The sequence below is a fragment of the Saccopteryx leptura genome, chromosome 13, assembly GCF_036850995.1.
Source record: "Saccopteryx leptura isolate mSacLep1 chromosome 13, mSacLep1_pri_phased_curated, whole genome shotgun sequence".
NCBI classification, from domain to species: domain Eukaryota; kingdom Metazoa; phylum Chordata; class Mammalia; order Chiroptera; family Emballonuridae; genus Saccopteryx; species Saccopteryx leptura.
The window spans coordinates 42,904,655-42,917,692 of record NC_089515.1 but is presented as its reverse complement, the minus strand read 5'-3'; the positions used below and the strand labels follow the sequence as shown (position 1 = coordinate 42,917,692).

General features: G+C 57.0%; 1 protein-coding gene across 2 annotated transcripts in view; it reads right to left on the bottom strand.

The window, feature by feature from the left end:
• The window catches only part of RASGRF1 (Ras protein specific guanine nucleotide releasing factor 1), a 76,715-nt gene that overhangs the window by 27,983 nt on the left and 35,694 nt on the right, over positions 1-13,038 (bottom strand). For both annotated transcript variants that reach the window (XM_066354557.1, XM_066354558.1), the window contains 3 exons: positions 8,528-8,646; positions 5,529-5,689; positions 120-183 (listed from right to left, as the gene is read on the bottom strand). In XM_066354557.1, coding sequence (XP_066210654.1) covers positions 120-183; positions 5,529-5,689; positions 8,528-8,646 — 344 coding nt within the window. The remainder of the gene's footprint in view (positions 1-119; positions 184-5,528; positions 5,690-8,527; positions 8,647-13,038) is intronic.

The following is a 13,038-nucleotide window of genomic DNA, read 5'->3' as shown; positions in this document are numbered from 1 at the left end:
AGTCTGTCTCTCTGCCTCCAGCTTCTGACTTAAGAAAAAAAAACAAACACCACACCTGGGCCCAGCCTTTTGGGGTGAGTGAATGTGTGTGTACTTGTGTGAGCAGCTTCCATACCTACCGTCTTCCTCCGTGCTTTCTGGGTCCTCCAACAAGGTGCAGTCGATGAGGGATATGACTCCATTCTGAAAGAGAACAGGATCACCTTGAATCAAGGGGAGAATGTGGCATTTGAGGAGTCCCAGGATATCAGGGGAGGGGGCTCTGATGGTGAGCACCATGCACACAACACGAACGCGTGTTATAATCCACGTGGCTATTCTGTTTTTTACATTGAGGGGCTTTATCTTCATATAAGAAACCTAATGAGGCCTGACCTGTGGTGGTGCAGTGGATAAAGCGTCGACCTGGAAATGCTGAGGTCGCCGGTTCAAAACCCTGGGCTTGCCTGGTCAAGGCATATATGGGAGTTGATGCTTCCAGCTCCTCCCCCCTTCTCTCTCTCTGTTTCTCTCTCCTCTCTCTCCCTCTCTGTCGCTCTCTCTCCCTCTCTCTCTCCTCTCTAAAAATGAATAATAATAAAAAAAAGACACCTAATGAAGTCCACTAATGATTGTCTCAGAGAGGCCTCCCTGACTGTGTCAGAGTCGGCTGGGGTAGGCATCACGGCGCCTGCAGTGACCTCATCTTGCCCCTACAGTGGCTCTGAGGTGTCACCCAAATCCACAGAAGTTTGAAATCCCCAAACTAGGCCAAACCTCTCATGTTGCTAATGGAAACAGACCAATTACAGGGCTGGTCACAGGTTTTGTTATTCTGATTTTACAGATGAAGAAAGGAAACCAGGGAGTTAAGTGTCTTCCCCATGGTCGCAGGGTGGGTCTGGAGTGGGGCGTGGAGGGGCCTGATCCCAGCCCAAGGTCAGTCACTGGTTTTCAGTTTCTAGAACTATCTGGAAAACTGACTGCTATCCTTAAGTGTGCGAGGTTTCCGTCTCTTGATACTGTGGTGAGAAAGGAGAGTGTTCACAACTGTGGTGGTTGTGAGACACGCCCAGCTGTGGCTGGTGCCCCTTCCTCTGAGTGTGCACGGGACTTAGTGACCTGCTTCTCGTTGGAGGATGAAGCAGCAGCGAGGAGTGTAACTTTGGAGACTGTGGCCTCCAGCTGGTCCTCTGGTCTCTGGGGCACCAGTGCTGGGGGACAGGTCTGCACATGAGGAACTGAGGCCTCCGGCCAGTAGCCAAGTGGAAGGCCAGAGTAGGAGAGGATCCCCAGCCCCCACCACACTCTGTTCAGTGCCATTGTGTCTGCAGTGTCCCCAGAGGCCCTGGGCCACATGCGTCCCGATTTCCTGACCTACAGGTACTGAGGCAACAAATGCTTGTTTCAAGCCACTGCATTTAGGGGTGATCCGCTCCACAGGAAAGGATAAGTAATACGATAACTGATAACATAGGGACCTGGCCGTGGGCTGATGTGTATTTGAAAATGTTTGCAGGGCAAGCTGCCCCCACCACCCCGGTGAGCAGGGGGCTCAGATCCTGCCTCTGCTTCTCATTTTGCTCTTGGTAGCCTTGGGTGACTCCCAGGCCTTGCTGGGCTTTCAGTGCCCAGCGGCGTCCCTGGGCTTGATAACCTCGAATGTCTCCTCTAGCTCTTACGTTCTCTTCCTGCAAGTGGAAAAAAATCCTAAAATCTTGTGGATTTGTAGCGTGCGCCTTGCAGAAGAGACTCGTGGCATTCTAGTTGAGACTGCGCTATTTAAAGAGAAGTGGTTTCAATTCTAGCTTATGGTTTAAGAGTGCGGACTCTGGCTTCAATCCCAGCACCGTCGTTTGCTGGCTTCTAGACATCTCAGTTTCCTTACCCATGGATGCCTCAGTGGGTCACTGGAGGAATTAAATGTGTTTGGAGTAGGGCCTGGGCCACAGCAACCATTATGCAAGGGCCTGCTATTATTCTAAGCTCATTGTTCTATGATTCAGAGTGACAGTGACAGTGACATTATCTGTGGAGCTCCTGCTGGGGACCAGGCACTCCCTCACTGAATCCTCACAGCCCTCCTCTGAAGGAGGTGTTCTCATCCCATTGTACAGATAAGTAAACTGAGGCTGGGTGAGGTCAGGTGACTTGCCTGAGGTCACCCACTGGTGAGTAGAAGCTCTGGGATCTGAGTGGATTGATTCTGTGCTCTTAAAACTCGGTCCCCACCCCAGACCAAAATTAGATAAAATGTGAAAACATGTGCTCTCAGGATTTCAGAGCAGGGAGCTGTCAATAACCCCCACCTCCAGCCTGGAGGAGATCATTATGGCAGTGGTCCCCAATCTTTTTTGGGTCACGGACTGGTTTAATGTCAGAAAATATTTTCACGGACCGGCCTTTAGGGTGGGACGGATAAATGCACAAAATAAAATGATGCGAATGGCATAAAAACTGTGGTATTTTTTTTTTTTTGTATTTTTTCTGAAGTTGGAAATAGGGAGGCAGTCAGACTCCTGCATGCGCCCAACCGGGATCCACCTGGCATGCCCACCAGGGGGCGATGCTCTGCCCATCTGGGGCGTTGCTCTGTTGCAACCAGAGCCATTCTAGCACCTGAGGCAGAGACCACAGAGCCATCCTCAATGCCAGGGCAAACTTTGCTCCAATGGAGCCTCTGCTGTGGGAGGGGAAGAGAGAGACAAAGAGGAAGGGGAGGAGAAGGGGTGGAGAAGCAGATGGGCGCTTCTCCTGTGTGCCCTGGCCGGGAATCAAACCCGGGACTCCTGCACGCCAGGCTGACGCTCTACCATTGAGCCAACTGGCCAGGGCTCATTTTTTTTTTTTTTTTTTTTATTCATTTTTTTTTTTTATAGAGAGGAGACACAGAGAGGAAAGAGTTAGAAAGAACAGAGGGAGGAGCAGGAAGCATCAACTCCCATATGTGCCTTGACCAGGCAAGCCTGGGGTTTTGAACTGGCGACCTCAGCATTCCAGGTCGACACTTTTACCCACTGCGCCACCACAGGTCAGGCAAAACTGTGGTATTTTTAAATATAATTGTCGAACTTACGAGACAAGCGTCAAGAGTGAGTCTTAGACGGATGTAACAGAGGGAATCTGGTCATTTTTAAAAAATAAAACATTGTTCAGACTTAAATGTAAATAAAACGGAAATAATGTAAGTTATTTATTCTTTCTCTGCGGACCGGTACCAAATGGCCCACGGACCGGTACCCGTCTGCGGCCCGGGGGTTGGGAACCACTGCATTATGGCATTTATTAGCCAGTGCTAATAACTGGTGATGCTGTCCATGATATAGGACATGGCTGAAACCAGAGTGTTCGATGTTTGGACGTTACTCTCCTGTGTGCACATGCGCAGTGTGTTCCCTGACTCTGCTGCCTGATCCGTGAGCTCTGAAGGAGGTGACTGGCCAGGCGTCCAGGCTCTGGCATCATGAAGGGCACTCTGACCCTGTCCAAACCACCGTGTGCTGAGATTTGCAATCCCTGGAGGTGAGTTTCCATGGGAATGGGCACAGTGCTGGGGAGACTGTCGCAGGTCTGCCTGCACCTGCCCGCACAGGCGGGGGCAGTCACCCCATTTACAGACGGGGAACTTCCCTGGGCCCACACTGTGTGAGAGACAGAGCTGGGACGAGGTCCTGAGCTCGGAGCAGGGGACAAACAACGTGCCATGCCGTGTTGTGGGCCAGAGGCCCTGTCTGGGCGTAGGCTTCCCAGCCGTGCTGTTCGCAGACCTGGACCACGTGAAGGTCGGCAGGTGTGGGGAGGGGGCTGTGCAGCGGAGCGAACGCCCCACCACTGGGCATGGTCTCCTGTGGGCTGTGAGGCCTGGAGGGCTGGCCCTGTGTGCCCACCCGGCCGCCTGGGCGGCTCGGGGCTCTCGCTGCGGGGTGGGTGCGGACAGGGCCTGGGCGGGTCAGGGCTCTCGCTGCGGGGTGGGTGCGGACAGGGCCTGGGCGGGTCGGGGCTCTCGCTGCGGGTGGGTGCGGACAGGGCCTGGGCGGGTCAGGGCTCTCGCTGCGGGTGGGTGCGGACAGGGCCTGGGCGGGTCAGGGCTCTCGCTGCGGGTGGGTGCGGACAGGGCTCTCGCTGCGGGTGGGTGCGGACAGGGCCTGGGCCGGTCAGGGCTCTCGCTGCGGGTGGGTGCGGACAGGGCCTGGGCGACTCGGGGCTCTCACTGCGGGTGGGTGCGGACAGGGCCTGGGCGGCTCGGGGCTCTCGCTGCGGGTGGGTGCGGACAGGGCCTGGGCGGGTCGGGGCTCTCGCTGCGGGTGGGTGCGGACAGGGCCTGGGCGGGTCAGGGCTCTCGCTGCGGGTGGGTGCGGACAGGGCCTGGGCGGGTCGGGGCTCTCGCTGCGGGTGGGTGCGGACAGGGCCTGGACGGGTCAGGGCTCTCGCTGCGGGTGGGTGCGGACAGGGCCTGGGCGGGTCAGGGCTCTCGCTGCGGGTGGGCGGCTCCGGGCTCTCGCTGCGGGGTGGGTGCGGACAGGGCCTGGGCGGCTCGGGGCTCTCGCTGCGGGTGGGTGCGGAGAGGCCTGGGCGGCTCTGGGCTCTCGCTGCGGGTGGGTGCGGAGAGGCCTGGGCGGCTCTGGGCTCTCGCTGCGGGTGGGTGCGGAGAGGCCTGGGCGGCTCGGGGCTCTCGCTGCGGGTGGGTGCGGACAGGGCCTGGGCGGGTCAGGGCTCTCGCTGCGGGGTGGGTGCGGACAGGGCCTGGGCGGGTCAGGGCTCTCGCTGCGGGGTGGGTGCGGACAGGGCCTGGGCGGGTCGGGGCTCTCGCTGCGGGTGGGCGGCTCGGGGCTCTCGCTGCGGGGTGGGTGCGGACAGGGCCTGGGCGGCTCGGGGCTCTCGCTGCGGGTGGGCGGCTCGGGGCTCTCGCTGCGGGGTGGGTGCGGACAGGGCCTGGGCGGGTCAGGGCTCTCGCTGCGGGTGGGTACGGACAGGGCCTGGGCGGCTCGGGGCTCTCGCTGCGGGTGGGTGCGGACAGGGCCTGGGCGGGTCAGGGCTCTCGCTGCGGGGTGGGTGGCTCGGGGCTCTCGCTGCGGGTGGGTGCGGAGAGGCCTGGGCGGCTCGGGGCTCTCGCTGCGGGGTGGGTGCGGACAGGGCCTGGGCGGCTCGGGGCTCTCGCTGCGGGTGGGTGCGGACAGGGCCTGGGGGGGGCTCAGTCCGAGCTCCCTGAGTCAGAGAGGTGAGGCTGTGGGCCTCAGGCAGGTGCCCTCACGCCCTGCTCCCCACACACAGATACAGGCACACGGTCCGGGGGTTGTTTAGCCCTCCGGCCCCTCTGTCCCGGCACCAGCTGTGAGGGGCTAGGATTCTCAGTCCCCCGCCTCCCACGAGTTTTCCAGGAGAAAACCAGTCGTTCGTTTCAACCGCAGTGGCCCCGGGGCTTGTGCATGTGCTCACGTGTCCCTGTCACCCTTGTCCAGTGTCCGGGCCCGCGGTCAGGGTCGTGCCCGCCCCGGGGACAATGCGGGGCCTGCGCTGAGCCTCGCCCGAGGCCCCGGCCCCGGCCCTACCTTGGTCAGGTGCAGTTTCCCGCCCGAGCCTCTGGTGCAGATGATGAGGTGCTTCGAGAACAGGAAGCACTGTCGCTCCCCCTCTTTCTTCAGGGACAGAGAGCCCAGGCGGCCCCTGGTGATCTTGCCCTTTTCCGACATGGGCACCTGGATGAGGGAACCTGTGGGTGGAGGAGAGACCCTGACTGACCCCGTCTCCAGGGGGGACCCCCACCTCTGATCACCTCTGTGTGGAATGGGGGACTGAACTAGGAACGGGGTGCTCTTAGTCCCAGCGGCAAAGCTGTACCCGGGACATGCCCTGCAGCCCCTCCTCAGGGCCGCATGGGGGGACCGGAGTGGGGGACGATCACAGAGGCTCCATTCAGGACCCTGTGACCTCTCAGCCAGGGCCAGGCCTTGGCAAGCAGGGCGCTCCCACGACACGAACCCTGTGGTGAGAACGCAGGCTGGGGGGCGGTCCTGGGGATGGCAGGAGGCCGAACAAGCGGGCAGCTGGCTCTGGCCCAGGGGATTAACAAGAAACAAGGGCTCTTGTTGCCACACACAGCGAGGCTGACACTGCCAACCATTCAGGCTTTGCTGTGGAAACTTCATCCTCAACTCAGCCCTGGGAGCCATGAGCAGAGCAGGTGCCTGTGAGGGACCCATTTGCTGTCCCTACTTTGGTCTCTGTCCCTAATACACCTACGTGTAAACTCCTACTTATCCTTCAGGACTTGACTTCAGTGCCACCTCCTCAGGGAGCCCTCCCTGACTCCCTGGTCCTGCTCCGGACCACTGTCCTGCCTCCTGCCTACCCCTGTCACGGCCTAGAGCCCTGTCCTGCATTGGTCTCCTCGTGACTCCCCAGCCTAGTCCACCTCTGGGGAGGGGGTCTGGTCTCTGTGTGTCCCTGGGTCCCCTTGTTGGCCTGGCACGGACTGGGTGGGTGTCAGTGTTGGCTATGTGACTGAGCAAGTTGGAAAAGGCTTGGCAGGTGCCCTCCCTTGTCTCCAGGTCCAGCCCAGCCCCTCAGCTGGGGAGGAGCTGCTTTGCCTACTGGACTGTTGGGGATACTGTCCACCCCCCCCCCCAGAGAAGTCATTCTTTGGGACATTTCCAGCTTGGGTCCAATGCAGCTCAGGGGAGATGGGAGGCTGGCTCTGGGCTCCGCAGGTCACAGGGTGAGCCTGGGTCAAGGGCCACACATAGGGGCTCGGAAGAAACTCTGGGTTGATGAGCCCCCTGCTAAGGGCAGCAGAGACCAGAGGCAGTTACACAGGCCAGCAGGAGGCGCTGGCAAACTTTCCTGTAGTCAGAGGTCCCAGGGCCAGCAGGAGGCGCTGAGGAGTCTACTCTCAAGTGGGGTCACCTCCGTGGCACGCACACAGAGCCTGAGCCCTCCACAGCACACGGGGTCTGAGTGAGGTCACGCACACAGAGCCTGAGCTCTCCACAGCACACGGGGTCTGAGTGAGGTCACGCACACAGAGCCTGAGCTCTCCACAGAACACGGGGTCTGAGTGAGGTCACGCACACAGAGCCTGAGCTCTCCACAGAACACGGGGTCTGAGTGAGGTCACGCACACAGAGCCTGAGCTCTCCACAGAACACGGGGTCTGAGTGAGGTCACGCACACAGAGCCTGAGCTCTCCACAGCACACGGGGTCTGAGTGAGGTCACGCACACAGAGCCTGAGCACACGGGGTCTGAGTGAGGACACGCACACAGAGCCTGAGCACACGGGGTCTGAGTGAGGTCACGCACACAGAGCCTGAGCTCTCCACAGCACACGGGGTCTGAGTGAGGTCACGCACACAGAGCCTGAGCTCTCCACAGCACACGGGGTCTGAGTGAGGACACGCACACAGAGCCTGAGCTCTCCACAGCACACGGGGTCTGAGTGAGGTCACGCACACAGAGCCTGAGCTCTCCACAGAACACGGGGTCTGAGTGAGGACACGCATCCACAGCACACGGGGTCTGAGTGAGGTCACGCACACAGAGCCTGAGCTCTCCACAGAACACGGGGTCTGAGTGAGGTCACGCACACAGAGCCTGAGCTCTCCACAGCACACGGGGTCTGAGTGAGGTCACGCACACAGAGCCTGAGCTCTCCACAGAACACGGGGTCTGAGTGAGGTCACGCACACAGAGCCTGAGCTCTCCACAGCACACGGGGTCTGAGTGAGGTCACGCACACAGAGCCTGAGCTCTCCACAGCACACGGGGTCTGAGTGAGGTCACGCACACAGAGCCTGAGCTCTCCACAGAACACGGGGTCTGAGTGAGGTCACGCACACAGAGCCTGAGCTCTCCACAGAACACGGGGTCTGAGTGAGGACACGCACACAGAGCCTGAGCTCTCCACAGAACACGGAGTCTGAGTGAGGTCACGCACACAGAGCCTGAGCTCTCCACAGAACATGGGGTCTGAGTGAGGTGACCTGCAAATGCATCGCAGCTCCAATGTCCCCGCGTCGGCAGTCAGTCCCTCAGCCACGGAGAGCCTCTACCTGCCCTTCCCATGGGCCTGTGCCTCTTCACAGTATTCCAGGGGGAGCGGAGGCCGAGGGTGACAGAAACCTTCTTTGCAGAACTACTTTGGTCACTGCCTCCCCAAGGGACCAAGGACGATGAGCAAAGGACAGACAGACTGACCCATGCCGACTTCCTCACACGCTGAAAACGCTTGTGATTCACAGGGCCAGTCAATATCTATCCCTGATCCTTTGCCCCTACACTCTCCCCAAAGGGACATGTCGCTCTTTACAACACACGACAGACAACAAAGGCCATCTGAAAGAATTATATTCACATCTGGAGGGGAGGAAACTGAAAATTGATTATATCTGCATCGATCCATGTAGACCCTGTGTACATGTTTGTAACTGTCACTTTCCTCCACAGCCTGGGCACCTCACAGTCCCGCTGGCAGGCGTGCCAGCCAGACCACCTGGAGGCGCCCGAGGGATGCCGCCACCCGACGGTGGCGGTCCCCTGGGCAGAGGCCATACCTTGTCTCACGAAGGTCTGGCTGGTGTCCAGCAGGATCTCGCAGCCTTCGATGATCATGCGCTCAATGGCCAGGTTCTTCCGGATGTTCTCTGTCTCGCTTACTTCATCGTGCATTATCCTGTGGAGACAGGAAGTGACCCAGTCAGAGACGGGTGGCCGCCACTCTGAGGAGAGGAAGCTTGGCACCAGGGTTCTCAGTGGAGCCCCTGACAAAGGGGTCGAGAGCAGCAGGACTGCACGGAGTGTGCTGGACACTGAAAGGCATGATCTCATTTTATCTTTCTCACAGTCCAGGGAAGCAGGCGGTCTTATTTCAGAGAGAGGGAAATGGAGGTTAACAGGGAAGGAGTAAGTGTCTATGATTTAGAAGTCTGAAACATGGGGTGGAGACAGCAGCACTGGGAGGAAGGTGGAAGTCCGGGAAGCATCCTTAGTTTACTAACTCGTCCCTCCTCCAACCACCGGCCTTATCCATTCACAGAAGAAACCAACTTCATTCTTCCCCCAGGGCCTTTGCACTTCCTGTTTAGTGTCCCTGAGTGCTCTAAATGCAGCTGTTTCCTTAACAATGGCTCTGGAACAGCTTATTTTTGGAGGATGGGGCAATGCAAGTGGCTCAGGGAACACTGACCAGTCATTTCTGTAAATTCTGGCAAATCTGAGAAACAGGACACAGCTTGCTCCCAGTTGTCCCTCTTCCGACAGCTGCAACATCACGCATGTCCACAAGGTGGAACCATTGACCTGCTTTTTAGAAATACCCTTAGTGGCTAAGAAGACAAGATTATCGGCAACTTTGCTAAGAGCCTTGATAGGTTTATAGGAGTCTAGGAAAAAAGTGGTTCATTTATGGATGTTTAATCTGGAAAAATGCCCCGCCTAATTTTTCCCAGGGCCTTTTACTTGCTGTTTTCTCCTTCTGAATGCTCTTTATACGGCTGTTTCCTTCATAACAGCTTGGCATTGGCTTATTTTTTTTTTTAGGACCTGGCATTGCAGCTAGTTCATGAAAGACTAAGTTCAGTTAATTCTGTAGGTTCTGGGAAATCCGGGAGGAAAACTTGACACAGCTACTTTCCAATCTGAGATGGAGACAACTGTCCCTTTCGTTTGTTGGGCCACTTGCAATACCACTTATATCCACAAGGTGACAGCATTTGCTCGCTTTATAAAAAATACCACTGGTGGAAGCAAAAGAACGAGAGGTTGAGGTTGCTAGGAATCTTGACTGGTTTCCAGGAGTCTGTTATTTTTGTGTGTGGCTCTGGAGAAATAACCTATCTCCTCCTGCTCAGAGTCTTTGTACTTTCCGCTTCCTTCCCCTGAACCCTCTTTTATGGCTGTTCTAGTTAGTACTGGCTCTGGAACTTTTAATTTGGAAGGAGCTGGCAATGCAGCTGGGTCAGGGAGGAGTGACTTAAGTAAATTCTGTAAGTTTTGGTGTGTCTGGGAGAGAAAGAGAGCACAATTTACTCTAACCTGAGCAGACAGACATCTGTACTATTTGTACCACTGTTCATGTCCACGAGGTGAAAGCATTTACCTGCTTCTAAAAAATACCTTCCGGCTGGCCGGTTGGCTCAGCGGTAGAGCGTTGGCCTGGCGTGCGGGGGACCCGGGTTCGATTCCCGGCCAGGGCACATAGGAGAAGCGCCCATTTGCTTCTCCACCCCCACCCCCTCCTTCCTCTCTGTCTCTCTCTTCCCCTCCCGCAGCCAAGGCTCCATTGGAGCAAAGATGGCCCGGGCGCTGGGGATGGCTCCTTGGCCTCGGCCCCAGGTGCTAGAGTGGCTCTGGTTGCGGCAGAGCGACCCCCCGGAGAGGCAGAGCATCGCCCCCTGGTGGGCAGAGCATCGCCCCTGGTGGGCGTGCCGGGTGGATCCCGGTCGGGCACATGCGGGAGTCTGTCTGACTGTCTCTCCCCGTTTCCAGCTTCAGAAAAATACAAAATAAATAAATAAATAAATAAATAAATAAATAAATACCTTCCGCGGGGAAAAAGGAAAAGTGAGCACCTGACTTTGCTAAGAGCCTGGATGGTGGGGTGTGGGGATCTTGAAACATACCCTACCTCCTTCTGCTTGGGCTCTTTTTATTTATTTATTTATTTATTTACAGAGACAGAGAGAGAGTCAGAGAGAGGGATAGACAGGGACAGACAGACAGGAACAGAGAGAGATGAGAAGCATCAATCATTAGTTTTTCATTGTGCATTGCAACACCTTAGTTGTTCATTGATTGCTTTCTCATATGTGCCTTGACCGCGGGCCTTCAGCAGACCGAGTAACCCCTTGCTGGAGCCAATGACCTTGGGTTCAAGCTGGTGGGCTTTTTGCTCAAACCAGATGAGCCTACGCTCAAGCTGGCGACCTTGGGGTCTCGAACCTGGGTCCTCTGCATCCCAGTCTGACGCTCTATCCACTGCGCCACCGCCTGGTCAGGCGCTCAGGCTCTTTGTGTATGTTATTTCCTCTCTCTGAATGGTCTTCATATGGCTCTTTTCTTAATATTTTCTCTGGAATGGCTTATTTTGGGGGGACCTGGCGATGTACCTGGCTCCGGGAAGATTGAACTCAGTTACCTCTGTAGGTTCTGACACATCTGGGAAGGAGGCAGGACACACCCAGCTCCTGGCCTGAAAATACAGACTGCTGTCCAATTTGCCCGTTCTGCCGACTGCAACACTCTTCTCGTCCAGCAGGTAGCACCATTTATCAGCTTTTTAAAAATATCGCCCACAGGAGAAAGGTAAGTTTTAAATTTTGCTAAGAACATTGATGGATTTTCAGGAGCCTTGGGAAAGTAGTGAGTCACTTTTTCGGAGGGAGGTCTCGAAATAGTCCTTCACCTACTCTGAGAAAAACAGAAAGCCTCCTATGTGTTTGTTGGGACCTGAATTCTACAATGAATACCAGCAGGAGGGCTGGTTAATGTGTGTGGCTTACGAAGTTCTCTCTCAGACACTCTCCAATTAAACCCACAGCAAGGAGCTAAGACACTGGAGGCCTAGGGTTTGTGATTAGTGGACTCAGCCTGACGCTGAACAAGTCATTGGACCCCCTGGTCCTCAGTTTCTGGAGAATGTTGGGGTGTACTTGTGCCTGGCCCATAAGAGGTACTTGAAAAATGGTTGTGGTCACTGTTACTGCTATCAGGGTTGTGTAAGGACATGGGGGTCTCTTTTTCAGCTGCCTTGGTTTTCCCATTCTTCCCATCAATTCTCTTATGGAGGACCCGGCCTCAGCTCTGTCCTGGAGAGATGTCGCTGAGGGAGACACCTTTTGGAGTGTGTATAAGTTCTTGGGAGGGGGTTCGTTTCTGAAGGTGATCAAAGGCAATCAGCCTCATTTCTCTTGACCGGGGTGGGGACCGGGTGAGGAGGGCTGTGTTTGGTGAAAACAAGGTGAGGGGACTCCGCAGCGGCCGTGTGAGTTCCGCTATTAGACGTGTATAACTGCAGCGGCCCAGGATGCATGCGGCCTCTGGCTGGTCTGTGTTTGGGAGGTGGGCCCAGGCTGTTCCTGCAGCTCTGGACTCTGGGGAGGCAGCCTGGGTTCCAGGGCCTGGGGCTCCTGTGGGGGGTGACTGGGTAACCGGTGAGCCAGGGGATGTTGGTTTAGGAGAAATGGGGCAAATGCCAGAGGCAGGAGACAGCCAATCTCCTGGAGGGGTATTTCGAGTCCAGCATCAAGGACTGGTTTCCTGAGGGCCTCCTGTGGGCTAGGGGCTTTCTTCAGCCCCCTCCCCATGGTGACAGGAGGATGAAAGGGTTGTCACGGCAACAATCAACCCTCCTTTGTGCTGGGTTCAGGGCCAGGTGCAGGTGATGGGGGTGTGAGGACAACTAAAGAGCAGGCTGCACACCAGGACCCCACGGAAAGGGGACACCACATACCTTGGCACCCAGGTACCCTCTGCACCTGTGCCAGCACTGGGACAGGCATCTGTCGGTGACAAGGAGCCTGGCTGCCTCATGGAGTCCCAAGTCCCCACTGGAAAGAGTGTGTGGGACTTGGCTACCTGGGTCACGTGAGGCCAGGGGACCCCACCCCACAATGACGGGTTTGTCTGCAGTCACGGCCTGAATACAGCCTCACCCTGGTCCTTTACCCTGGGGCCTGTGTCCTGCCCTGGTCCAGCCTGGCCCTCCCTCTACCCAGCGGGGAGCCTGGGCCTCACTGGCTGCCCCCTGCTGGGCTGGGGAAGCTGTTTAGGCACTGAGACATTGGACTGGCAGCTCCGGTAGCCTGTCTCTGAGCACAAAGCCTGCCTCTTCTCTTGGCCTCCACACACGGGGGGCCCCAGCCCTCAGCCCTTGCTTCCCATCTGAATTCTGCCCAAATTCACTCCCTTGGTGACTCCACCAGTCTGTGACTCAAGATACAGTCCAAGCCGCAGACACTGAAATGTCTCCTCCCCTCCACCCAGACTCAAACGCCCTGCTCCCTTTGTGTCCCCTCAGTCTCTAGGTCCACACCCCTCAGGAACAATGCAGTGAGGCAGGAAGACC